Genomic DNA, 24711 nt, shown 5'->3' with positions numbered 1-24711 from the left:
GTTTTGCTACTTGTCTACATTGTTTCATTAATGATTTAGAAGATTTCAGAGATAATAAGCTCTGTATTACAAGCAGTTATAAACTCAGAAGGAAAATATTTATTTACTACAAGTAGTCCTTGCTCATACTACAATAACTGGAACTCGCAACTCCACCTCTAAGTGATGCTGTCATAAAGCACATCACCACATGACTGTGCCAACTTAAAATGGCAGTTCCAGCCCCACTCAGCAGCTCAGAAGGGCAAAATATGCATCAGAACGCAGCATTGCAGGCAAACTGCCCACAGCCTGGGTTTGATCCTGACGAGGCTCGAGGTTGAACCAGCCTTCCATTCTTTCAAGGTCGGTAAAATGAGGACCCAGGTGGTTGGGGGCGACAGGCTGACTCTGTCAGCTGCCCAGAGAGGGCTATATGGGATGGTGCTATTGCTATCCACCCTCACCTTAATGAACAGGACTCCCCGAGGGGCCACAATTGGCAAAGTTTCCTCTAATTTCATTGCAGGACATACAGCATTTTGCTGCAATGCTGAACACAGGATGCAAGAAATGTGAAGCAGTTGGGCACCGAGTATGGTCTGGATGGAGCCTTCTTCAAGGCCCAAGAAAGCATATCCCTCCCTTTGCTTCCCCCCTTCCAAACAATACACTGAATTCACTGGCCTTCTCAGGTTGCCTCAAGCAGGTGAACCTTATTGGTGGGAAGTGGAGAGAATGAGATGCCGTTCTGGAGTTCAGACCTGGGAAAGGATTCCTTTCTGAACTGAAATGCACAGGAAGGAGACACACAATGGAGGCCACGCAGAAGACACAAAGCCTGCACAAGAACTCTACCTTGTTTCTGCGTACTTACAGATGTTGACTAGATGGATGCTGTGAAAAAAAATCTCGCATAGGCTGGGGGGGAGGGGGGAGAGGGGGAGAAGAGGAAGGAGGAGGAGGAGGTGGTGGTAGCTTTCTTACATAATGCTGCTCTATGCCTATCATCCCAGAAACACATGTGGAGGAAAACCAAATTTGCTGACCTCAATACCGAAATGGGGAGTATCCAACCATCATCCAGAGTAGAATTTGAAAAGCAATTTTTAGCTTCTTTGCTACTGGAAATTATCTTGGAGCTGGAATCAAAACTTCCAACACATGTAACCCTTTCTCTCCTGGGATAATGGAAGGGAAGGTCAACAATCTTCAGGGTTGGCAGTTTGCCTGAAACAAGGAGAAAGCTAAGAAGACTTTGAAACAAACAAACAAAGAAACCCAGAGTGGGGTTTTTCTTTCATGGGCATTGGCTGATTTACTGTCAGCATAACAACAATGAATCCAATGCCACATTTGCTTATTGATATAACAATAAAGAGAAAAGAGATTTCCATTCACATAACTTAAAGTATATTATTTAATATAACTATATCAAAAGATGATGTTAGGAACACATCTTACTTTAGAGTATCCATCTTAAGAAAATCTCCCAAAATGTTTGAAATACAGATTTTCATTTGGGCAGCAGTCAATCTGTATTTCAAACTGTTAACAACCTGCTTGCTCCAATTAAGCCTTTGTGGAATGGTTTTTAGTCAACACTGGCTATGAAACCTAGCACGCTACCGTGGCCAGAGGTAGATTTAAGAGAGTAACGAGGGTCCAACAGCTGGATCAGCAAATTTCTAGCAGGTTGGACACATGATAAAGCATGTGTTGCAACATAATTTTTGTACAAACTTTTTGTTTGTTAGGGTTATGTTCCCCAAAACTTCAAGTCAAACAAATTTGCCTAAAGCGAAAGACCTGTGGAAAAAATGCCAGCCACATCACCCACAGGTATATTTACGCTTACTTCAGTCCCCCTTTTATATAGCTCTTTCTTATTCCATGGCCAGGAACGGAACAAAATGTCTATCAGTCAACTTTAGTGGCCTGGCCCCTGATTTCTACAGAGCGCTTCTTACCTTCAGATGCTGGGGAATCTCTTCCAGGAATGATTATGTTCTTCAGCAAAAGGTGAGGATGTCCACTTTCGATTCTCCGCATAGACTCCCAGCAAGGCGGATGCTGACAAGCGATCATATTGCAAACGGTTTCATCCCATTGGCCACCGATATTGATTGTCCCCATTGCTGTCAGCAACTTTCTGCAATGGAAGGACAAAACGAAGTGAAACAACTGCTCCAAAGCGGCGGATTATGAGGTTAGTGTTCAGAAATTCCAATATCTTTCTGAAAACCACCACAGTTGCTCTTCCCTTCCAAGTATAATCCAGTGTTGACTGACTGCTCACAAAGTTCGTTTTGTGCTTTGAGGATGCTCAGCTGGCATCTCTCACTGCAAGACTGCTGCACAGGCACCAAAAAAGGGGATTTATTTTGATCGGATCTCTCGGATGACCCTTGCAGTGGGCGCCTTTTTAAGTGTGATAGGAAAGGCGGCACCAGGAGAAGAGGAGAGGCGGTAGCTTCTTAGACCCTAACCTAAATTATTGCACGTGTTGTCTAAGCACGCATGGGGGGCGGACGGGGGGGGGAACACCCTTCCCCTTTAGCTTCTTGGAAGAAGCCTCCTAGGGGTTATTATCGCAATTATTACTGTTCTGGCCACGGTCCCAGTGGGGGACCAGGCTACAAACCGGGAAGCCCGAGTTATCCTCTCGCTCAGGGACAAAATCAGCCTGGGGATCTTGAGCCAGTCACTCTCCCTCGGCCCCAGGGAGGCGGCAAGGGCAACCAATTCCGAAAAACCCGGCCAAGAAACCCGCAGGGACGCGACCGAAGGAAATAAGGGAGTTCCAGGCCCGGGGGAAACTCCTAGACAGCGTCCGAACACCCTCCGAAACCGTCAAAGCCGCCCCTCTCTGCCCAGAAGGCCGACTCGGGCCCCTTTCCGCGACGCCAGCCCACCCGCCGGCGCGCCCACCCGGTCGTTAGGCGACGGGAAGCCGCCCTCGTTTCCCAGGGTGCTCCGCGCCGGAAGGGCAGAGAGAGCCCCGCAAATGGCGCCCGGCCCGTCCGCTTCCTTTCCTTCTGCAAAGCCAGCCCAGCCCCGCCAATGGCTCCTCCCTGCGGGCGCGGTGCATGCCGGGCGAGGGGGGGGCGACGGCCACCGCTCTGGCTCGGCGCCTCTTTCCAGCTGCCCGGCGGTGAGCGCCCGGCGGGGGGGGGGGGCGGGGGTGGGCGGGGGGCCGCTCCCCGATCCTGGCCTCGGGGGGGGGGGGCGGAGGGCGCTCTTTTCACCGGCCGCCCTCCCTCCCTCCCTCCAGGCCCGCAGGATGGCCGAGCGGCCGGAGGACCTGAACCTGCCCAACGCCGTCGTCGCGCGGATCATCAAGGAGGCGGTGAGCGAGCGGGGGAGCGAGGGGGGGGAGCGGGGGCGGGGGGGGCGGCGGGGGGGGGCGCCTTCACCCGGCCCGATTCCCTCCCCGCAGCTCCCGGAGGGCGTGAACGTCTCCAAGGAAGCGCGCAGCGCCATCTCCCGCGCCGCCAGCGTCTTCGTGCTCTACGCCACCTCGTGGTGAGTGGGAGGCCTCGGGCGGAGGGCGGGCGGAGCGCCGTCGGGGACCCCCCGGGAGCCGCCGCGCTGCTGCGGAGACTCTGGCTCGCCAGGATGGCCCGTCGACTCCGTGCCCAGCGCGCCGTCGGAAAGGAGTGACGGCTGGGCTTGTCCGATTCCCCTTCGGTGGAAAACTTTCACGTGTAACGGCGGGGGGTGTGATGTTTATCTGCCTTCGTCTTTTTAAATTAGCGCCAACAACTTTGCAAGAAAGGGGAAGAGGAAGACGCTGAATGCCGGAGATGTTATTTCCGCTATGGAGGAAATGGAGTTCCAGCGATTCGTGGGACCTCTAAGGGAATCCTTAGCAGGCAAGTGCGCCTGGTTGCCTTTCCGCCTGCGGCCCCCTTGGGCCTTCCGCACTCTCCTCCCTTCCCTTCATTTGCGTCTTTAAAGTAAAACTCAAGTGCTCCGACACTGGAAGCTTTTAAAAACAGACTGGTCTGAAAGGGATAGGTTTTCCTGCCTGAGCAGGGGGTTGGACTAGATGACCTCCTAGGTCCCTTCCAACAACATAGTGTTGTTGTTGTTCTTCTTTGCCAAAGGCCAGTGCAAACTTCTAAACAAAGTTGCCATTCTGTTTAAAAATTCTTTCAACCAAAATGAAATTAAGAAAGGTATCGATATACCAAAATATGACTTGGTATCAAAAGCAGAGAACCAGATTAAACTCTTCCTGCCCCAATTCTCCTGCTCAAAAGTTTGTTGCCTCATCCCGGCAGCTTTATTGCTGGAATACTGACTCCGCTGTTTTGAGATGCTCTAAGAAAATGACTGCTGTGAAACGGCTTAGAAAGAAAGAAAGGGTTCAGCTCTTCAGACTGACTTCCCCCACAAGGGATCCACTCATAGTTCTTTACGGAGCCACACTTCCACAGAAGCTGCAACGAGGCACGATAGTTTTGCCTCGACCCCTGAGAACAGCTCTCACGCACCACATCCACTGTGCTCTTCTTTGCACCACGTTGACTCAGTAGCATGCTGAGCAGCAGGCACAGCGCCCATCTGTCTCCTGCTTTGGCACACGACGGTGTGTTTAACACAGCTGTGTGTTGGTCTTCCAGCTTACAGGAATGAGCAGAAGGGCAAAAGGGGAGCATCGGAGCTGAAGAAAAAAGACAGAGAGAAGAAGGAAGATGCTGAAGACCCTGATAAGAATCGGGAAGAAGAAAATGAGGAGGGAGAGAGAATGGAGGAGGAAGAGGAGGAGGAAACGCAGCAGCAAAATGAGGTGGAGGAGGAGGAGGAGCAGCAGCAGCAAACTGAAGAGGAAGGAAGGGAGAGCTGAGTTGCTGGGGGTGGGGGGGGGAAGGGTGGTAGTGAAGGGAGAAAGTCAATGGAAGGAAACACAGCTGTCCCCTTGTATGCTGAAAACAGTTCAGCTGGTTCTGGGGGCACCTCAGGAACATTCCCGCCTGCCTCCCCTCCCCAGGTGGAAGGAAAGACTGGCATGCTGTGACGTCCCCACGGCTCCTCTGGGCTGCAGAGGCTGGGGGGGGGGGCGCTGCTTCTCTCTCCTTGCGGTGCTGGTGATGCTCTGATTTTGGCTTAGAGAGAGTTGGACTTTCTCCACACACTCAATGTGTATTTCTTCAGCATTTAGTTGAACGGGGTTTACCGTAATTAAAAGTCATATTTGCAAAACTGCTTTCTCTCTTGACTGATTTATGCTCTGCTGAGCAGGAGAAATTTTATTTCTGGGCATTTTATTTTTGCCTATTTTGTTCTGTTAAAAAATGGGCAGACAAAGAAAAGTTGTTCCAGTTTGCTCCTGTTCTATTCACGCAACAAAAAGGACGAGAGTTTAGAAAATCCTACCTGGCTGACTTCCGGATGCTTCCTCCCATCAGCAAATCTCTTTTCAGACAGTCCTTGCTGGCCCTGCATTTGCTCCAATGGTGGAGCAAAATATCCCTAACCTAGCATGGGCACTTGAGGCTAAAAGCAATGCCTAAGGTACAGTTTATATTTGCAATGTTGTCAAGAGACAAAAAGATCCCATTGCCCTCTTGAGAACCATCAAAAACAGCTGCTGGGGTCTTCTTTTGGGGGTGGGGGGCCCCAAATTCTTTGGCAGGCCATCACCTCTGATTCCGGAGTATTACATGAGCCAAATTCACACCCATCTCTCTGCCCCAGGAACCTCCTTGGCTCCCCAAAGTAAGATTCACTCCCACACGCAAGAGTTCATGGACCCTGCAAGTGGAAGAAGTAGTATTGAGGGTCCTTAAGACTAGTGGGGTCATCACCAATCCAGCTGGCCCTTCTGGGCTTTGGGTTTCCAACTGTTCTGGCTGTAGAACTGGGAGAACCAGCGCCGGTGCCTCAGGATGGCGGCGTCTTCCTTCACCAGCAGCGGCTTGGAGAGGAACTTCTTGTTATTCCAGATCATCATGTCCCGCTCAAACTGGTTCAGGAGGGAGAGAGGAAGACAAAGGGTCAGGAGGCAACAAAAGAACAAAACCTTTTGCCTAAAATACGTGGAACAATATAAGAAAAATCATAAAATATAAGATGTCCACTGTGTTTTGTTCAACCCTTGGGCAAAGAGGGTGGCTTCAATGAGTCAGAGGCTGTTACTTTGCTGTTGCTGCTTTAAGCCATTTCATCTATTTTATTTACTGAGTTAATGAACAGGCAGCCTCCCAGTCACAAGGTAATCTGCAGCAACTTGGGCCCCTCCCCCACGTTTTGCAAAAGTTTCAAATTTACATTTCTACTCTAAAATGCAGCCATAGAAATATGGAATGCATTCAGTCTGCTCTGTAAAGGGACATTGGAAGCCCAATTATTTTTGGGGTGCAGAATTACCTAGACCCTTGTCAGCCTCCCCCAACAGCTGCACTTCCCTGTCCCTCACTCAGCAGCCCTGAGGGGCCAGGACCACCACCTGCAGCTCCTCTCACCTGGACCCTCTCAGCCCATAGTATCAGCTTGGCAACGAAGGATGGTATTTTGCGCGGGAAGTAGATCTGGTGGACCACATGCTGAAGAACCGGCTCTAGAGGTGTGACGGTCTGAATGATCAGCCCCTTGCCCAGGAAAGCGTGACTGAGGGTCATGAAGACCAACCCAGGACCGACCTGAACAGCAGAAGACGCAACCATCCCGGTAAGAGTCCATTTTTTCCCCTTCAAATTGATTTTGGACCAGATATGGATTAGGCAAAAAACCCAACAAGCCTTTCTCTCTTTCTTGGGGAGAGGCAACCAACTCGGCATCGCAATAATCAATGCAGTCCTTGACTTGGGGCAAAGGCTGGAAGGAGGGGAGCTTGTACCTGCCTGGCCGAAACATGCAGATCTAGGAAGGCGACGGGCTTGCCAAAGAGCAGCACGTGGTGGGTCAGACTCATGACCGAACAGTGTCCGTTGGGCTCCGGCTCGGGCTGCCACTCTGCCTGGGAAACAAACACTGCATTGACTGGCAACGCTCCTGCTTTGGCCCCAAAGCCTCCGCCAGCCCTGCTTAGAAGCAGCCCAGCATTGCCCACGTTTACAGCAGGAGGAAACGGACATTTTGAGCCCAAAAGGGACCAAGATAAACTTCCCTTCCCCATACATGTTGCAAACAGTCCTGTGGGGTGGGGTGGGGGGGAGGGGACTGCCAAGAGGAGTTTTTTCACTCCTGCTACCTCTGTTGCCAACGAAGCTCTGATCTATTGCTACCCACCACCAAATCTCTTCCAATAGGACAGAGAAGGGAGTCTCCACGCCTGTCCTCCTTCGCTTAGTAGCTGAGGCTTTTTGCATGTGTTTAATGCTGGCCTTGCAAACACAGGAACGTGCGCAGCTTTACCCTATCCTCCCTTGTGATCATGTTTAAGTTGCAGCGCAGCCTCCGTGACTTTACAGAGCGAACCAGCTCAGCAACCTTTGGGACCAGTTGCCGGCTGCTGAGCTTATGGCAGGTGGCATTTCTGAAGTGGACCCAGGCAAATCTACTCCTGCAGGGGTACCTTACCTCCCAGGTGTGCTTGAAAAATGCCCAGCGGTGGTTGTCTGTGAAGCGCAGGTCATTTCCACTCATGACTGAGGGACTATGGAGAAAGGAAAGGTGGGCTACATCGGCGGCATTCTCTGGAATTTCCTGCCCAGGAGGGAAAAGAAACATTCGCCTACCAAGCCAGGGCCCTGCTTGGCAAGAGACAAAGCAGAAGCATGTCATTCCCCAAGCACCAAAAGAGGCACTCAGACGGCAAAGTGATGGCCGATTCCAGCTGAGAAGCAAGAGAGAAGGCCCGTTTACACCCGGCTGTTATTTCCAGCCAGTTGCTGTGCGAGGCCACCAAAGGCGGGCGTCCCAACCCCAGAACCGCCTCTCTGCATTCCTCCCACCCCTCCCACGCTGCCCTATCCTGAGTCCCCAATGCCCAGGTTCGGTCTGAAAAGGCGCCTCCGCTGGCCTTCCTCAGCGGTGCAAACTACCTCGATGTGCACGCTAACAAAGTGCTCCGTTTCAGCCCGGAAGGCCCAGTTGGGCGATGATGCCTCTTCCTGCTCGGCGACTTGCCATGCTGGGCTTGTGCTATCACAATGATACCACACCAGGATCATGTTGTTCACTTCACACGATGGCCAAACTTTGGTTGTTGCAAATTCAGGCACTAGAAGACACAGAGCCCGAGAAAGTGAAAAGCCAGGGAAGGAGACAAGCTTATGGACTCTCCGATTTCCCATTATCGATGCATACAAACTGACGTCAAGCCAAGAGTTCATTTATTTCACCCAGTGAGTACGCTGAAAACAGGACCAAAATGGTTTAGCAATTTGCTAATGCTTTAAAAACAAGAAGCCAAATAAAATTGTGCCAGAAAATTGGAGCTCTGTCACGAGCTACGTTTCTAGCAAGGATTTTAGAGAAACAAAATGCATCCTGGTTCCCCTGCTGCTAGGCGGGGCTCACCTGCAGCTCCTGCCCTGGAAAGTCAAAATGAGAAGCTGGGCGCTACCTACACACACACACACACACACACACACACACACACACACACCGAAGCAGACAAAGGCCCTCCCCTGATCTTCAGGAAAATTCTTGGTTGCAACACCAGGGAAACGCTAAGCCGGCCATGTCCAGCCTAAACTCCCTGGGGCTTTTCCCTCAGCCCCCACAGAAAAGGCCACCCCCTCACCTTTTTTGGTATATGGGATCTTGGTGCAGCTCCCGTCCTTCCCAGAGAACATCCAGCCGTGGAAGGGACACTCGATGCAGCTGCCCACCACGTGGCCACCGATTGCGAGGTTGGCTCCGAGGTGTGGGCAGTAAGCGTCCAGAACATACACGTTCCCATCCAAACCTCGAAACACAGCAAACTGTTCCCCTGTGTGCGCGAAGAGAACGATACAGTTAAGCTTTTCTCTCTTTGCTAGGAAGAACCCAGCATCTATTCCACAAGGCGGGTTAGGATCACACCTCTTTTACGAACCAGTGAGATGGGCCTGCACATCCTTTACAAAATTTGTAGTAGCTACCAGCTTAGAGATGGTGGTGGAAAGGAAGCCTGGGCACCGTAATCCATGGGTGGGAGGCCGAGTTCACAGGCAGATTGGAAATGCTGCTGGTGCATGGAAGGCCGCTTTAGAGAGCAAGCAGCAGCTCTCCAGAGCCTCAAGAGGGACAGGAACCTTCTCTTTGCCTGACCCAGGGTCAGTTTCAATTGCAGTGTGTGAAACACTTGCTTAGGAGCACGAACAGGCCTCCCAACTCCTTCATGGAGGTGAAAAAGACCGCACGATTCACTTATCAGAAGAAGATCCAGGAGTCCCAATTACTGCAGAAAATGTTGGCAACGCCCCCTGCCCAGATTGGAGTTGACACTGCAAGGTGTGTGGCACAGAGCAATTCTCCAGCCTTCTCCAACCATTGCTCTCTAGATGTGTGGATTGGGTCCCAGAAGTCTCCAGTAGCTGAGAAATTTTGGCCGTGGGCCCACCCAGGTGCCTCGGGAGTTGTTATGCTCTTGACACTGAGCGAAATTCTCAGAGAGACTCTTCAGCCAGAGCAAGCTCAGCTGTCTGTGAGTCCCAAAGAGGCTGGCAACCCGATACAAAGTGGGAAGGGTGGGACAGTTCCAGGACATTTAGCCCAGGTTGCCCTACCTAAGGAAACACCTCCTACTCTAGGGCCCAATTTCAGGCAAAACGCAACAAGAAGAATAAGCGGAGAGGCCCTTTGCTCTGTTCTGCCTCCAACCTGCTTTTCTTGCTCTGCTTCAGGGGGGAAAGAATTGGAGAAAGAGACACAAGAGGTCGCTACACCAGTTTGGTGTCCTAGCGAAGGTGCCAGCCTGGAAGCCACTCCTTAGGCAGGAGAGCCGATTGGGCGACTTTGAGCCGGCCACTCTCTCTTGGCCCAACTCAGCTCACAGGGCCAAACAGGAGGGGGAAGAAGCATTCCTGTATTCACCACCTTGAGTTGTATATGAAAAAGAACAAAGGGCAGATTAATAAAAAAAAATAACCCTGAGAACCTGCCAGCTCCTTGGCCTCTGGCCTTTTTTACCAACTAGAGGGAGTGAAGGATCAAGAATTCTAAGCACTGTTTGCAAACATGGCTGATTAATTTCCAAAATCACATGAACTCTACCAATTGGCCTTGTCTGAGTCCCAAAGCATCTTTAATAACACGCGCGGAAGAACAATGTTGGGTTCTGCCTAGACAAATCAGTTTGTGGATTACATTTGAGAGCATGTAAAGCAATGGATCAGGAAACATAACAGATTTCTGGATGGCTTTACTGTGGTAAGACAAAACCTGCAGGCAAATTTGAGCTATTTCAGAGAGGTTCGTTGTGATGCAGGAGCAGAAGCTTTCAACACTTCAAGATGTGCCTGCATCGTGTAATGGAAAGGGAGGACTATGACCCAGTTTTGTCAAGTGGTGAAGGCCCCAGACTAGAAACCAGGAGACGGTGAGTTCTAGTCCTGCCTTAGCCACGAAAGCTGGCTGGCTGACCGTGAGCCCATCCCTCTCTCTCAGCCAGCCCACCTCAAAGGATTGTTGTGGGAGGAAGGAGTATTAGGCATGTTTGCCACCTTGGATTATTTCCAAAGGCAGGATATATTATTATTAATCTTACATATCAGATAAGGTCTTACTCAAAAGAGTAAATTAAAATATTACAATATCTCACCTGGTGCCAAGAGGAATGGCTTTAGGCAGGTGTTTCATGAAGAAGCTCTTTGAGGAACCGGCCCCAGGCAAAAGTGAGTTTCTCCTCCTTTGACGGGCAAGTTAAAGCAAGCTGAAGATGTATTGGTGGGTGGTGAAAACATTTAGACTGGCTTGAAGAGAAGGACCCGGGGTGACATGATAGCAGCCTTCCAGTATATCAGGGGCTGCCCCAAAGAAGGTGGGGGGTCAAGCTGTCCTCCAAAGCACCCGAAGGCAGGACAAGAAGCAACGGATGGAAACTAACCAAGGAGAGAAGCAACCTAGAACTAAGGAGAAACTTCCTGACAGTGAGAACAATTAACCAGTGGAACAACCTGCCTCCAGAAGCTGTGAATGCTCCGACACTGGTGGAAGTTTTTAAGAAGAGACTGGACAGCCATTTGCCTGAAATGGTATAGGGTTTCCTGCCTGAGCAGGGGGTTGGACTGGATGACCTCCAGGGTCCCTTCCAACTTTACTGTTATGATTATAATTAACCTCTCCTCATCTAGAAGCTTCCTCTCTGTCACTTGCTGCATCCTCAACCTTGGAAATACGTTTGGTGCGTGTGTGGAATTCTTATTTACGATCACAACTGAGCCCAAAATTTCTGTTGTTAAGCGAGTTTTTCCCCATTTTATGACCTTCCTTGCTACAGTTGTTAAGTGAATCACTGCAGTTGAACGTTAGTAACCTGGTTGTTAAGTGAATCTCGCTTCCCCATTGACTCTGCTTGTCAGAAGGTCACAAAAGGGGACCACCAGTTTCGAGTGTTTGAATTTTGATCACATGATCACAGGGATGCTTCCAAGGTCGCAACTGAAAAACAGTCATAAGTCTCTTTTTTGAGTGCCATTGCAACTTTCAGCGGTCACTAAGTGAACTACTGTAAGTCAAGGACCACCTGTACTCTGGTGCAAAGGGCACAGCCACTTTTACGAAGGAGCACAAAATAACTGAACCGCCTCCGATAGCAGCCCTTTGGGGGAGAGCAGGTTAAAAAGGAGAGGGGTGACGTTTATGACCGCACCCATGTACACAGCCCAAGTTCACCTGAGTTCAAGTTCAAGTGAGCACATGTTCAGAAGGCAGTGATTAGAATCTACCCAGAGTTTCTTACCAACTGATAAAAGATCTACCTTTTAAAAAAATGAATATAAACCATGGCTACTATTAATTTGGGCCTGGGAAAGCACGCAGTCTTGTGTAAGCAGAACCAGGCTCCCTGGCCTTGAGCAAACTCCCAAGTGGGCACATTCCATCTCCATCGGGCGGATGGCCTGAATTAAAACAGCGAAGAACCAGGATGGGGACAACTCATCCCGGAGAAACTCCATCTAGGTTGCTGGGGGTTGGCACACATCCACCAGCTAAGCATTCACCTCCGTGGACCCACCTGTTCTGAGTACAGCTGCAGCCACCTAGAGGCTGAAAAATATAGCTCAAGGACAAAAATCATTTTTCCAGATCCGCAGAACATTAGTGACGGAAGGAAAAAGTAAGATTTCTCAATTCATCAGCTATGCCCAATTTATTATTATTTTGGCTTGTTGCACAGTGAGTCAGATGTTTAGCCTGGGTTTGGTATTTTTATTCACTTATTGGTTCCTTCCTAAGAGTATCATTAGGTGGCAAATGTAATGAATCTCCCTGCCTTTTATTCCCCTTCCCCCCCACCCCCCCAAAAAACCCCAACTGTGTGAGACGAGTCGGGCCGAGTGAGCCCAGTGGCCGCTCACCTGCCGACTTTCTCCCCATCTGCTGATCTCTCGGCCAGCACCTTCCCTCCCGCACCCCTACTGGCACTTCTGGAGTCCCCCTCTTGTTTAAAAAGCCCAGCTGGACCAAGGCAGGAAGGCCGACAGGGCAGAGGAAGCGGGGCGGAGGGGGGGAGTCAGTCTTGCCCATTAAGGGGTGCAGCTCCCCAATCCTCGGAACTACCCTAGCCGGACTGTCGGGAGCTCTGCGTCTGCTCCGAGACCCCACCGGCTCCAGTCCCACGTTTCAGCTGAGCGGGAAAGGGTTCCCCCTGCCCTTTGGCCCACTCAAGGGACGCTCCCGCCCGCCTCCCTCCCTCCCTCCCGCTCGGCGGGGAGCGCCGTCGGAGCGCCGAGCGACTCACCCAGCGCGGCCACGTTGCGCACCTCCCCGCGCGCCAGCTCGGCTGAGTCCAGGAGCCGGAACCAGCCATTGGGGTAGGAGGGCAGGAGCCGGCCGGCGCGCCGGTTCTTGCGCATCCGGCCAGCGCTCTGCGCGCGGCTCCAGCCGGGCTCAGGCAGGTAGCCCACCTGGTCAAGCGAGCGAATCAGCCGCTTGGGCCGCAGCGCCAGCCACGCCGCGCCGCCGCCGGCCGCGGCCACCAGCAACAGGGGCGGCGGCAGCAGCAGCAGCAGCAGCAAGAGGGGCGGCGGCGGCGGGAGGAGGAAGAGGAAGAGGAAGAGGAGGGCGGCGGCCACAACGCCCACCAGGAGCGCCACCAGCCTCATCCTGGATCGTCTGACTGCAGCGCGTCCTCGCGCCTCTTATAGCTCCGACCGGGTCGGGGGCGGCCCGTCTCAGCCACTTCTCCCGGGGCCGGCCTCCTCGGCAACCCGCAAGGAGTGGGCGGCTAAACGCGCCAGTGGAACTCTCCACCACTAGCAGCCCTACCAGAGAGCAGCACAGGCCCTCTTGCAGCACGGGCCCCCTCGAGCCAAACGAAGCCAGGAGCACACGGGGTGGCCGTCGGCGATCAACCTCTTGTCGGGTCAAGGGAAGGACTGGCAATATTAGAAAAGGTGGCCCTGCCTTCTGTCAGTCACCGAAGGGGTCCCCTCATCACCCCTAATTTCTGCAGAGAACGTTTCAGCGGCTAAGTTGGAGATGCCCCTCCCCAGCCAAGTGGTCCAAGTATTAATCTGTAAACTACATATTCCCTGTTGCCTCCCCCACTCCATCCCCACCTAGAGACAGTGGGGAGATGAAGGGAAAATGCCTGCTCAGGAAGCCTCCCCCCTCCCCCCAAGGCTCTTCTGCTTAGGAGGGGGGAACGTCTCCCACCGAATCTGAGAGCCTCTCAACACAGACCACCCAGGCAGCCCGCTGCAGACTCTTGCCTGCCCTGGCATAAGTGGGTGGGCAAAGCGACCCCATTTGGCATTTCAGCACCTGGGAGGAAGGGCAGCCTGCCCCTTTGCCGGCTTCCTCTGAGGAACTGCCCGGCTTCTCCGGAAGCTCCTGGGGCGGACAGCCACCTGACCTGACTGCCCTCGTTTTTCCTGGCCCCGCTTTCAAAGCAGCAAGGCGGCCCCTCCCCCACGTTTGCTTTAGTGTTGTTATTGTTATTTTCATTCCCATTCTCAAAGCACATTTGGAAGATGTGGGATACGCACATAATGAAGTGTTTCTATAGCAACGTGCACTTTTTAAAGACCTCACCAGGAATGGTTTGCATTGCTGGATTCTGGGGCTGCTGGAGAGAGAAAACAATTCAGTTCTTTTGTTCTGAACAAGGAGGGTCGGCTTAATCTTTATCGAGATTTGTGGGTGCCAAAGTGAAGATATACATAGGAATTCATGCCCACCGGTCACTTTAGCAGTATTTGCCATTTTCCATACTGAATGCCTGCCTGCCTCTCTCCTTCTTCACAAAACCTTTAATTTGCTGGTGGCAATAAAAGCTGTTAAGAGGAAAGTGGTGGAATACCTATCCTGCATTTTTTTGAAGGTGTTTTAAATGAGAATAAATAAGGAACCAGCATTTGTTACAACTAGAAGCGAGAGGGTGTCCAGTTTAGGTGGTTCCCCTAAGGAGTGAGAGGCTGCCCCCGTTTTATTTGAAGCCACGGGACGCTTCCTAAGCAGCCACCCAGGAATAGCTCTGCTATTTGGGGAACTATGCAGTGGCTCTTGCAGGGATCAGCATCAGGAAAGTCCCATTGCACAGTCTGGAGGAGAGTGGCCAGGTCGAGCAACACTCGGACCGCTGCCCGGTCTGGACTGCCCACCAGGGACAAGGACACTCCTGCCCAGCACTCTTATCACTGCAGGGAAGTCTCCTTCCCCCCCTTACCAGGGGGGCTTAGAGCCTCAAGGGGTTTCACAGTCTCCTCTCCTGAGAAAGGAAGAAGACCTACCTTGTCCACTTGCTTCCAAACTGCCCAGCTGTTCTGCCCAATATTTTTCTCTCCCCTCCCTCCCCCCCCCCACTGGTGAGCTGTCCACCTGTTTGCCATCCTCTTTGGCTTTACTAGATCCTCTCCCTTCCTCCGCAGCCAGTCTATTCATCCCTCCTTCCTTTCTCCTCCCTCTAGATCCCTCCTTCCTTCAGTTGGGCTGCACCCCCACCGGCTGAAGCATCTCTCTCTCGCCTAAAAACAGGTCACCCGCTTTCGGGACTGTGAGAACCAGGGAGGTGTCCTTGGAGCTGGGGGGAGAGGGAAGCTGCAGAGACGGAGGATGGACTTCCATCCTTGGGAGGGGAGAGGGGGGCTGCCTTAGGTGGCTCTTTCCTCGCAAAAGGTGATCACCCACCCACCCTCACTTCCTTTCTCTTCTATTCAGATTCGGGGGGCGGGGGGCAGGGGGGCTATCTTCCAGAAGCTGCTGTTGCGGAAAGTGGGGGTGGGAGCTCCCTCAGGAGCTGGGGGTTTGACCGTGTGGGGGCTGGCTTTCCGGGGCCCCTCCCTCCCTCGCTCGCCCCCCTCGCCCCCGCCCCGAGTCGACGTGCCGCGGCTGCCGCAGTGGCAGGTTGGCGGAGCCGCCGGGCGCCTCTCCCGCGCGCCCGCCCGCCCGCAGGGGGAATTCAGCACCGCGGAGAGCGGCTCGCCCGGAGCGCGGGGCGCCATGCGGCTGCTGTTGCTGGCCGTGCTGCTCTGGTTCTCGGTGGCCCGCGCGGGCTGCGAGCCCAAGATCATCAACATCGGCGCCGTGCTGAGCACCAAGAAGCACGAGCAGGTCTTCCGCGACGCCATCAGCCAGGCCAACAAGCGGCACGGCACCTGGAAGATCCAGCTCAACGCCACCTCCGTCACCCACAAGCCCAACGCCATCCAGATGGCTCTCTCTGTCTGCGAGGACCTCATCTCCAGCCAGGTAGGCACGGGTCCGGTCCCCCTCCCAGGGCCCGGCCACCCTCCTCTCGCCCGCTCCTCCCTCCCTGCCCTTCTCCCCTCCCCTCCCACAGGCGGGCAAGCAAGGGAGAGGGGGCAACGCCTCGGAGCCTCAGGAGCCAAGGGGCAGGGTGGTGCTGGTGGTGCTGGCGGCGGCAGTGGGACCCTTTCCAGAAACCATCCCAAAGCCCTCCTTCGCCCTCCCCAGGATGAGCTGCGTGAGAAAAATCGGGGGGGGGGGGAGGGGAGGACGGGGGGGGGAATCAATCTGGCTCACATAATGCGCCAAGGCGGGTATGTGAATGTGCTTGCATCTGGGGGCGGCTCTTGCACAGCTGAGGGGGACTGAAATGGCAGGGAAGCCACCGAATGGGAAGGGAAAAGCACTTTGCCCGCCAACCTCACTAGCTTCGTGGCATCACTGGGGAGCAAGCACTCCCCCCAATCAAAAACCCTTCCCCCCCCAGGCCTCCCTGCCTTCTTGAACCTGGTGTGCACACCCAACCTAAAGCAGTTGGACTTCTGTGGGCACAAACACAAGCTTTCTCACAAACGGGGAGGAAGGACCCAAAAATCACGCCCGCACACACATGCACACCCCTTAAAGGTTTTCAGGTGGACAGTTTCCCCTCTTAGACAATTTAGTCCAGAAATTTAACACCAGATTAAAAATTAAGGGGACACGAAATGTGCCCTCAAGGCCAATAGGCTTTCTTCTCAGGAGGATGGGGACCTTGTTCCAGGCAACTGTCCTCGGGCCAACTGTGTCCACAAGCTTGCTTGCCCCCCTTTGCTGTTCCCCCCCCCTTTTTGCACAAGAGCCACAGTAGAGGCAGGCAAGAGGAAAAGAGGGGGAAGGCAATTGGGTGCAATTCCTGAAGCTCCCCCACCCTGAAAAGAGCAGATTAACTGGACAGTCACTACCTGCCTGCCTTGAATCCCAACCTGGCTCTCTCTTGCCTCTTTTCTTTTTCAAAACCTAAGGGCTGCTTTGCTTCCACGGGCCCTGAAACCCAGCTAGCAGGCCCAGAGAGCCCAGAAGGGACTCAGCAGAGGCCCTCTGTGGAGCCAGGATCCAACACAAGGACCAGGAGGGCTCAGATGCCATCACCGAGGATCTGACAAGCCAGATACCATAGAAGGGCTGGCTCAAAGAAGCAGCTCTGGTGAAATGAAGTTCCTCGCCTCACAGCTGAATAACAGAACCAAATGGCAGCAAAGGGGCAAACTCTAAAAATATATAGGCAGGGCTAAAGAAGGATGAGGAGGAGAAATCCCCAAAGGAAAAGGCCATCAGCAGAGCCGCCTCTGCCTTCCCATGTTCTGGGCAGGATGCCTGTGAAGGCCGGTTGCTAGGGAACCCAAGTGGGAGCAGCAGACCCCCCCCTTCTGCTCCTGAGCAACTCACAAGCACCCAGTCAGAAGGGTTGATTCGGTGGGCCTTAAATGAAGGGGGGGAAGGACGATCACAGCAGCAGATGGAGGCAATGGGAAAGGCAGGAAGGGAGCAGGCAGGGAAGGAGATGCCCGTCTTTCACGCAGCACCAGGAAATGCTTGCAGGGCGAAGAAGCGGGATGTTCTGCAAACGACTTATGACTGCAGCAGGCACTGCCTTTGGTGAAGGCTTCAGCATCGCTCAGCCACACACACACACACACACACACACACACACACACACCGGTTTGGCCTCCTGCAGCAAGGCCTCTCGCCTTTTTTACAGGGAACTGGAAAAATGAGCAGAGCCGTTGCTCTCCATGACACGCCTTCCCTCCAACACGGGAAGACTCAGATCAAAGGCTTTCCTATAATCCTGCAATCTGCCTATGGGCTGGATAAACTAGTGGTTTAACTTGGTCAATAGTCATTACAATGATCACAGGTAGTTCTAAACCTAATTTATGTATTATGCTAATTGGGGACTATTTTCAAAATTGGTTCCCCAAAGGCAGCTGGATAGTGTACATCACAGAAAGAAAAAATCGGCATACATTTGTTAATTCGGCCCATTGCTGGACGGTCAAGCAAATGCTAGCTGTTACCCACAGGCTCCATGGATTTGAACAGCCCTTCCCTTTGGGTTGGGGCCAATTTTTTTCCCAGAGAAGAAAAGCCAGCCCTCCCCCTCTTTCTTGCATTGCCTGCTCCCCTTGCAACTCCCCCCCCTCTCCCTCTCTTTTCCAGAATCTCAACTGACTCTTTCACCTGAAACAGCCCTTGGAGAGAAATTATACTTCCATACTAAATGTGCAGTTAAATAAATCACATTATATAGCCTGCCTGTTCCATAGGGACTCCTTCTGACCCTGCGAATGCCTTGGAAAGATTCATGCAAGTCAGCAGAAAGCAAAACAGCCTCAGGAAAGCTGACGCTTGTCTTGCAGGGCAGTTTGCAATCCGTGCTAGGAAGCATCTACTCCACCGGCTGCCCCAGTCTCCTACCCCGGGGGAGTTACTCCAAAACATCCGGTGGGCACCTGTCGGTGAAGCTGATTTTACCACCAGCCGCCAGAATTTTATCCCAAGGATAACACTTATCTCTCAAATCATGCTAGTAGATAATAAAATACTGATTTGTTTTAATATTAGAGGGCTAATGAAATTGAATTTCACAGTTAATACCAGTTCTGCCTGTCTTCCCCTGATGTGGTCCCTTTTTCTGGATTTGCACGAAACACTAAAGTACAGCTTGCTGCTGTTTCTAGCCAAAGAAGTGCTTGAAATAATATTTTAAAATCCCAAATACCTCTACGATCAAGCAAAAGAGCTTTGAATGGAAGAGTAATTCCACAATAAAAAAGCAAATCACAACATTTCAGCGATGCGGCCTGTCTAGCCCAGAAGAAACACCCAGGTGGCTGACCAAGAAGGGCGCAGGTAGTCCTTGACTTACAAGCACGATTGTGCCCGGAATTTAGGTTGTTAAGTGAGAATTTTTTTGTTAGTTTTGCCTCATTTTATGACTTGTCCTGCCACATTTGCTAAGTGAATCCCTGCAGTTATTAAATTTCACCAGTCCAGCTGCTTGCATTAGAAACTGGGGCAGAGTTTCCTGGGGCCCCCACATGTAAACCAGCGTTGGTGTGCTGTGTCCTCCAGGTGTACGCCATTCTAGTGAGCCACCCACCAGCTCCAAATGACCACTTGACCCCAACACCGGTGTCATACACAGCTGGGTTCTATCGGATTCCTGTCCTTGGGCTGACGACTCGCATGTCCATATATTCAGATAAGGTAATGGTCTCGCTCATTATTATCATGACTAATATTGCTGATATTATTACTGCCAATAGTAATACACATAATTATGGCAAGAGATAGAATATTCTCCCGCTTCTTGGGTTCCTTGTAATTTAAGTCCCTTGTTTCTTGTCCGTCCCCTGGAAACAATTCTGAGCCCCCTTTTACACAACATTCCTTCAGATACTTGAAGACAACTGTCACGTCTCCCTGTAGTCTTCCCTTCTCCAGGACAAACATACCAGTGCCACCAACTTTTTCCTTCCAAGCCCTCTGTCTAGACATGCCGATGACTTTCCTATTCCTAGAACTTAAGAGTAAATAAGACAGACCATTGAAAGACAAACAAATAGTCCTTGCTTAGTGTCTGAGGTCGATCTATAGACCTTTGATGGATCTTTTCAAAAAGCTATTAAGCTTTAGAAAGATTGAACAGAGCAAAGTAAAAGGCTTGCAAACCAGTTCCCTGGAGAACAAAATAAAATCCTGGAGTTTGTTTTCTGGATTCCCTGCAAAGCAACCTTTCAACCACCCGATGACGTATCCCATTTCCTTTCAGACTTTTGATTTGCTCCTGTCTTTCACTTGCAGAGTATTCACCTGTCCTTCCTACGCACGGTGCCCCCCTACTCCCACCAGTCCAACGTTTGGTTTGAGATGATGCGCTTTTACAAGTGGAACCACATCATCCTCATCGTCAGCGATGACCACGAAGGGCGAGCTGCCCAAAAGAAGCTGGAGACCCTCTTGGAAGAGAAGGAATCCAAGGTCAGTATCCCCCACGCTCTGCTCTGGACACAGCAGAACCTTTAAAAGTCTCGGGCTTGTTGTCTGTACGTAGAGCCTTGTGTGTAGAACACCTCTTTTCTTCCCATTGTGAACACGACTAACATTATGCCGTAAGCATCAGCAGTGTCTCTTGAGTAGTACCTAACGAAGCTTTGTACTCTTATTCATTTCACTTGCTTTACCATGGTCGAAAACCTTCTGCATAAAAAGAGAGAGAGAGAACGAAACCGGCAACAACTGTGAAATGAGGAGAAACATAACCTGGAGCTTTGCAAATCCCCGTCTCTCGGCGGCGAGTGCGCCGATAGGAAAAAGCTCTCCAGAGTAGCAAGGAAGCTACCCCAAGGCCTCCTGGTCTCATGCAAGCCGCTGGGGGTCAGAGAGGGAAAGAGGGAGAGGGAGACAGAGAGAGAGAGAGAGAGAGAGAGAGAGAAGGAAAAAGAAGAAAGAAAGAAAGAAAGAAAGAAAGAAAGAAAGAAAGAAAGAAAGAAAGAAAGAAAGAAAGAAAGAAAGAAAGAAAGAAAGAAAGGGTAAATGGCTAGTTCAGCATCTCAGGTCCTTGCACGGCTTGTCCCTTCTGTGGACCCCCCCCCCGTTTCCTATTGGCTCAGTCTTGCTAGAATATTTGGAGTCAGGCTTGGTCTTGGACGGCCGCAGGATCCTTGCCATGTTAATTTGGCTCTCATTAGTTACTTTCACCTCCCAGCATCCTTACATGCCTTTCTGCCACCCCATTCTCCCTAAGCCTCTTGTGCTTTCCTTCTAAGCTTTGATCCCTTTCCAGAAGAATTTATACTGCCAATCACTTTGCATCATAAGACTGACACACCCTCTTTCATAATCAAATTCGGTGAAGCTTAGAAAGAGCGCCGTCTTCTTTTCTGAAAAGCATAAGAAAATCACCTTTATGCTGACACAATGGCTTGTAAAGCAAAAGTTTTGTTTCCTATTCAAAAAAATAGTACATTCTGGTGCAGATGTAGTTTTTCTACTAGTTGTTATTAACCTGCACTGGCTTCGTAACCTTCACTGGAGTACACAGCTAATAGTTACTAGGCAGAGAAATCAGAGCCGTTTTCCCTCTGCAGAAGGTTCCCTATGCACTTCCCTCAGGCCAAGGCGGAGCTGTGCAGGCAGGAGAGAGACTGCTGTAATCACCGGTGAAGAGGGAGAATCACACCAAAATATTCCCCTCATCAAATAAATCTCTCTGCACAGACAGGCAACTAGTATAGCAGGCAGAACTCTAGCTAGGAATTGCTGCTCCTCTGTGCGTTGGTTGGTTCCCCTTTAATAAATGGACTCTCAATTATCAGACCCTCCCCTCGCCCAGAAAGGCAAAAATCCTTCCTCCAAATGTCTCTCAGGGCTGCCTCCTGTTCTGACACGCCAGTCAGGACCCACCCAGGGCTCTCTTTACAAGCTGACCTACATAGATGAGTCTGATTCCTGGGCACTGAATCCTCTTTGATCTGGCCATGCTGGCAAAAAGGGCCTTCAGAGCATCTGGGCAAATGAGGTGAGTATTATCAGATGCTCCCTGCAGTGGATTCTGCAGACATTTTGGGGAGACCGTATGGATGAAATGACCGATCTGATAAAATGATCAGGTGGTGAGACCAGCCGCCTGTGGTAAAGAGGCTACTCTAGAGTAGGTCTCTCTCTCTCTCTCTCTCTTCTGTCACTGAGTCATGCAGAGGCTTCAGACAGATAAGCCCCTCTCCCGGCTCTGAAGAGCAGCGGCAAGAGAGTCAGTTGCACTCCAAGTCTCTTCTGTCCAATCTGCTCTCCGGCCATCAGCAGCCACATCGTGTAGAGAAGCAGGGCTTTCTGGTCCTCAGGCTCATGCATAAGGCTCACTCTCTACCTTCCCCGCCCCCCCCCGCCCCCCCTCGTACTTTCAGAATTAAAAGAGCTGCCCTCCCCCAGCCAGGTTCTACCTGCCTGAGTCGCTGGTCCTGCAAAAGCGTTTGTCCTGTGCGTGAAGCAAATATGGCGTTTGCTATTTTAAGGAGAACCTGAAGGAGGAAGCAACCTGTTATGTACGAGCAGTCCAAGCTCTCTTTAGGGGGTGGCAATAAGAATAAAACGGCAGGCGGCAATAACACACGCTGTACGGTGCCCCTCCCTCCCGTTCCAACATACCCTAGAACTGCAAATCATAGAACCACCTACTCCTCTCCGCAGGCACAGAGACATAATTTCAGGACGGTAGCACTGGTAACCCCTCACGCTAACAGCTATAACTTTTTATTCAGGCAAAACTAAGAACAAGACAGATCCAATGACTCCCTGTGGACAGGCAGGGTCCAGAACACGGCTCTGCCTTGGATCAGAACAAGTGGTTCATTCAGACCAAGCCTCAGTCTTGAAGTCACTTTGAATGGCACGCAGAATCTTTCATCTGTATGAAAAGGTCTTATTTAAAACTTTGTTTCCATACCCGATCAAAGCCACTTAACCAAACCAAAACCTATAGTTTAGAAAATGCTCTTCCAGATTCGAACTGAGAGGATACGGTATTTTTAAAGAATTTCCCAACTTCTGCCAGAGGCTCAAGCGGCAGGGCAGAATGCCGGAGCAGCGGGCCCTGAACAGACTGGGGAAGCCCTTCTTTTTTTGCTGCTTTGACTGCATAGTCCTGGCCAGGATTGTTCAAAAGGAAGGCTTAATTCAGTGGCCTCTAGGATTGCCAGCCACCTTCGTGATCACCCTGAGACACTGACTGTTCTCTAACGGGATGTGGCTCAGCTCAGGGATCTCACCAGAAGCCCTGGCCACGATACGTGGCACGGCATTTTAAGGGCTTTCATGTACTCTTCATAAGAGAGGGGTCAGATCAATCACGCAGCTGGGTGGGGGGCGGCGAGTGGTTCGGTAGATGCTCCATTTTCAGAGCCAGGGTCCTTGTGAACCCTGGGACCGGCTGCACAGGAGGAGGGTTGCCCTTCGGAGTTTCAGACATGCCTGATTCGGGGATGGGGAGACTCCCTTCAGTTTATTCCACCAAAGCTCTTCTCCTGCTTCCCTCTCTCTCTCTCCTGGAGACAGTGATGAGAAGGGATGTTCCATTTCATCTTTGATACATTTAAGCATCCACCGCTCTTACATCTGTCTGCATCTGGCCTCCTTTTGACCGCTGAGGTCTCATGGGATGTCTGCACAGCCATTTGGAAAGCTGCTTATCCAGGTCAGCTAGCCAGCTATCCAATCTTCTCCTCTGGCTTTCCTGGCTTCCAAACGGATGCGGGTCCGGGACAAATGATCATGGTTGGCTCATAGCTCAGGTTGCATGTGCCTACTCTGGAAACGAATACTGGCCATATGCTCCAATGCTCGACAGCGAGAAAGATAGAGAAAAGACGTAGCAAGCGAGAGGGGAGGCAAGACGGAGCCAGGTTCAGCTGGGGAGGGGCCAGAGGGCCCCCCCTCTCCTACTGGGTTTTGCGTGCTCCAGGGTTATAGAATTCCCTTTTCACAAACAGTGGAGAAAGAGTTGGATATTGGATTGCTTTACTACACGTCATTTTTTTCAACTGTTTATAATATTCTTCTGTGTCTACATATTTTTTCTGTGCACATTATTCATCAGAGTAAAAAAAGGAACTATGACAGCCTCGAACAACTATCCTATGACAGCAAGCGAGGACCCAAGGTATATTTGCATGGACAATGCACGCCGCCCACCAACCTAACTAGCAAAATGATGAACTTGGCCACAGGCACAAGGAAAAATTAATTAAAAATCAGAATCAGAATCAAAAAATATGTACCAAACAAGCGAGCAATCTCCATGTTTTTTGGTAGCACGTTATTTTATGTTGGGATAAGTTTGGTTTGACCCTGAGAATGGAAATGTAGCAAGCCAGCCCTGGAAATATTTGTTTTGGAGACATGCATGTAAAGCAATAATCAACTTGCAAGTATTTTTTTTCTTTCTTTCTTGAAAAATTGAACCGATCCCTCCCTGCTGTCCTATCCTTTCCTCTTCCCCCTCCACCCCCTGCCAAAAAGAAATGGTTCCTTGGTGTGAAACTTTCACTTTGAATCCCCACACTCCCAAGATGAACCTTGTGCATTTTCAAAAATTTTGAGTTCCCCTGGTTTATTGTTTGGTTTTGTTTTTCTGAAAAACAACACTGGTTTGAGTTTTCAATTGCATTGCAAATAAACAAATACGTATCTATGATACTTATATATGCCTTTTTTCCTCTCTTCTCTACGAATGCACGCCTCTCTTTGAGTCTTGAGTGACTGCATGCACAGTGCAAAAGTTTTTAAAAATTAAAGAGAAAACAGTATCGATTAATAGCAAAGAAAGGGGGAAAAACCCTAAGAGAAAAAGAAAAGAAAGAAAAAAAAGAGAAAAGAAAAGAAAAGTAACTTCCCTCTGCCCTTCCTTTCCATGCCTAGCAGTGCTTTGAAAGAGGGATGGAATTCTCTTCCCTAAAAAGCACGGTTCTGACTCAGCTCTGCGGCCTTTGCGCTAATCCCTCTCGCTCACCCCAATTGCAGGCTGAGAAGGTGCTTCAGTTTGAACCAGGAACAAAAAATGTGACTTCGCTGCTGCTGGAAGCCAAGGAGCTGGAGGCTCGGGTGATTATCCTCTCCGCAAGGTAAGCCCTGCCCCTGACCGCCTGCCTTTCAGCAATCAGGCCTCCTACAGCACTGAGAAGCAGTAGAAGCCAGGTAAATGAAAGAGACCAGGTGGGAATCCAGTCAAAGTCAGATTGGTTCCTGGCACAGTCACAAGGGGAACCCCAGGCCCACCGACAGGACAGGGAAAAGCCGCACACAGCTTAGAGTCCCAACCGAGGAGCTATAGAATGGGAGCAGCCCACCGGTACCAGCACCGTCATCCTTCCAGCCAGCAGACCCTTTGGCTTCCTTTCGGGATTC

General features: G+C 51.2%; 4 protein-coding genes across 6 annotated transcripts in view; 2 read left to right on the top strand and 2 right to left on the bottom strand.

Annotated features, from left to right (window-relative positions):
• Positions 1–3012, bottom strand: part of RGS3 (regulator of G protein signaling 3) — a 44723-nt gene extending 41711 nt beyond the window's left edge. The window contains exons 1-4 of one of the 2 annotated variants that reach the window (XM_081339747.1): positions 2895–3012; positions 1950–2131; positions 1029–1209; positions 667–766 (exon numbers count right to left, since the gene is read on the bottom strand). In XM_081339747.1, the coding sequence (XP_081195873.1) occupies positions 667–766; positions 1029–1209; positions 1950–2115 (447 nt within the window). In that variant the 5' untranslated portion in view covers positions 2116–2131; positions 2895–3012. The other variant, XM_081339748.1, reaches the window with a different exon arrangement.
• Positions 3013–3062: 50 nt separating this feature from the next.
• On the top strand, positions 3063–5193 carry POLE3 (DNA polymerase epsilon 3, accessory subunit). Its single transcript, XM_081339752.1, has 5 exons — positions 3063–3133; positions 3254–3328; positions 3419–3504; positions 3736–3854; positions 4608–5193. The coding sequence occupies exons 2-5, from the start codon at positions 3263–3265 to the stop codon at positions 4829–4831; spliced, it is 495 nt and encodes a 164-aa protein (XP_081195878.1). The 5' UTR covers positions 3063–3133; positions 3254–3262; the 3' UTR covers positions 4832–5193.
• Positions 5194–5449: 256 nt separating this feature from the next.
• Positions 5450–15144, bottom strand: LOC308674775 (cholesterol 7-desaturase nvd-like; the record flags this gene model as incomplete). Its single annotated transcript, XM_081339510.1, has 9 exons — positions 5450–5950; positions 6450–6626; positions 6824–6943; positions 7507–7632; positions 7971–8149; positions 8675–8863; positions 12818–13063; positions 13161–13340; positions 15060–15144. 9 exons carry the CDS (start codon positions 15142–15144, stop codon positions 5789–5791), a joined length of 1464 nt encoding a protein of 487 aa, XP_081195636.1. The 3' UTR covers positions 5450–5788.
• A 375-nt stretch (positions 15145–15519) lies between these two features.
• Positions 15520–24711, top strand: part of GRIN1 (glutamate ionotropic receptor NMDA type subunit 1) — a gene marked incomplete at its 5' end in the record, with an annotated part of 28169 nt that continues 18977 nt past the window's right edge. For both annotated transcript variants that reach the window (XM_081339751.1, XM_081339750.1), the window contains 5 exons: positions 15520–15768; positions 18883–19017; positions 19615–19791; positions 23405–23467; positions 24328–24428. In XM_081339751.1, coding sequence (XP_081195877.1) covers positions 15520–15768; positions 18883–19017; positions 19615–19791; positions 23405–23467; positions 24328–24428 — 725 coding nt within the window. The remainder of the gene's footprint in view (positions 15769–18882; positions 19018–19614; positions 19792–23404; positions 23468–24327; positions 24429–24711) is intronic.

The sequence above is a fragment of the Vipera berus genome (assembly GCF_964194415.1).
Source record: "Vipera berus genome assembly, chromosome: 15".
NCBI lineage: Eukaryota > Metazoa > Chordata > Lepidosauria > Squamata > Viperidae > Vipera > Vipera berus.
The sequence above is the reverse complement of the archived record's forward strand: the minus strand, read 5'-3'. Positions and strand labels throughout refer to the sequence as shown.

Bases quoted from the DNA above. Each gene is read 5' to 3' on its own strand.
- POLE3 (XM_081339752.1), top strand. From the start codon at position 3,263: ATGGCCGAGCGGCCGGAGGACCTGAACCTGCCCAACGCCGTCGTCGCG. The intron at 3,505-3,735 runs GTGAGTGGGAGG...TTTTTAAATTAG, and splicing joins GTGCTCTACGCCACCTCGTG to CGCCAACAACTTTGCAAGAA. The intron at 3,855-4,607 runs GCAAGTGCGCCT...TTGGTCTTCCAG, and splicing joins TCTAAGGGAATCCTTAGCAG to CTTACAGGAATGAGCAGAAG.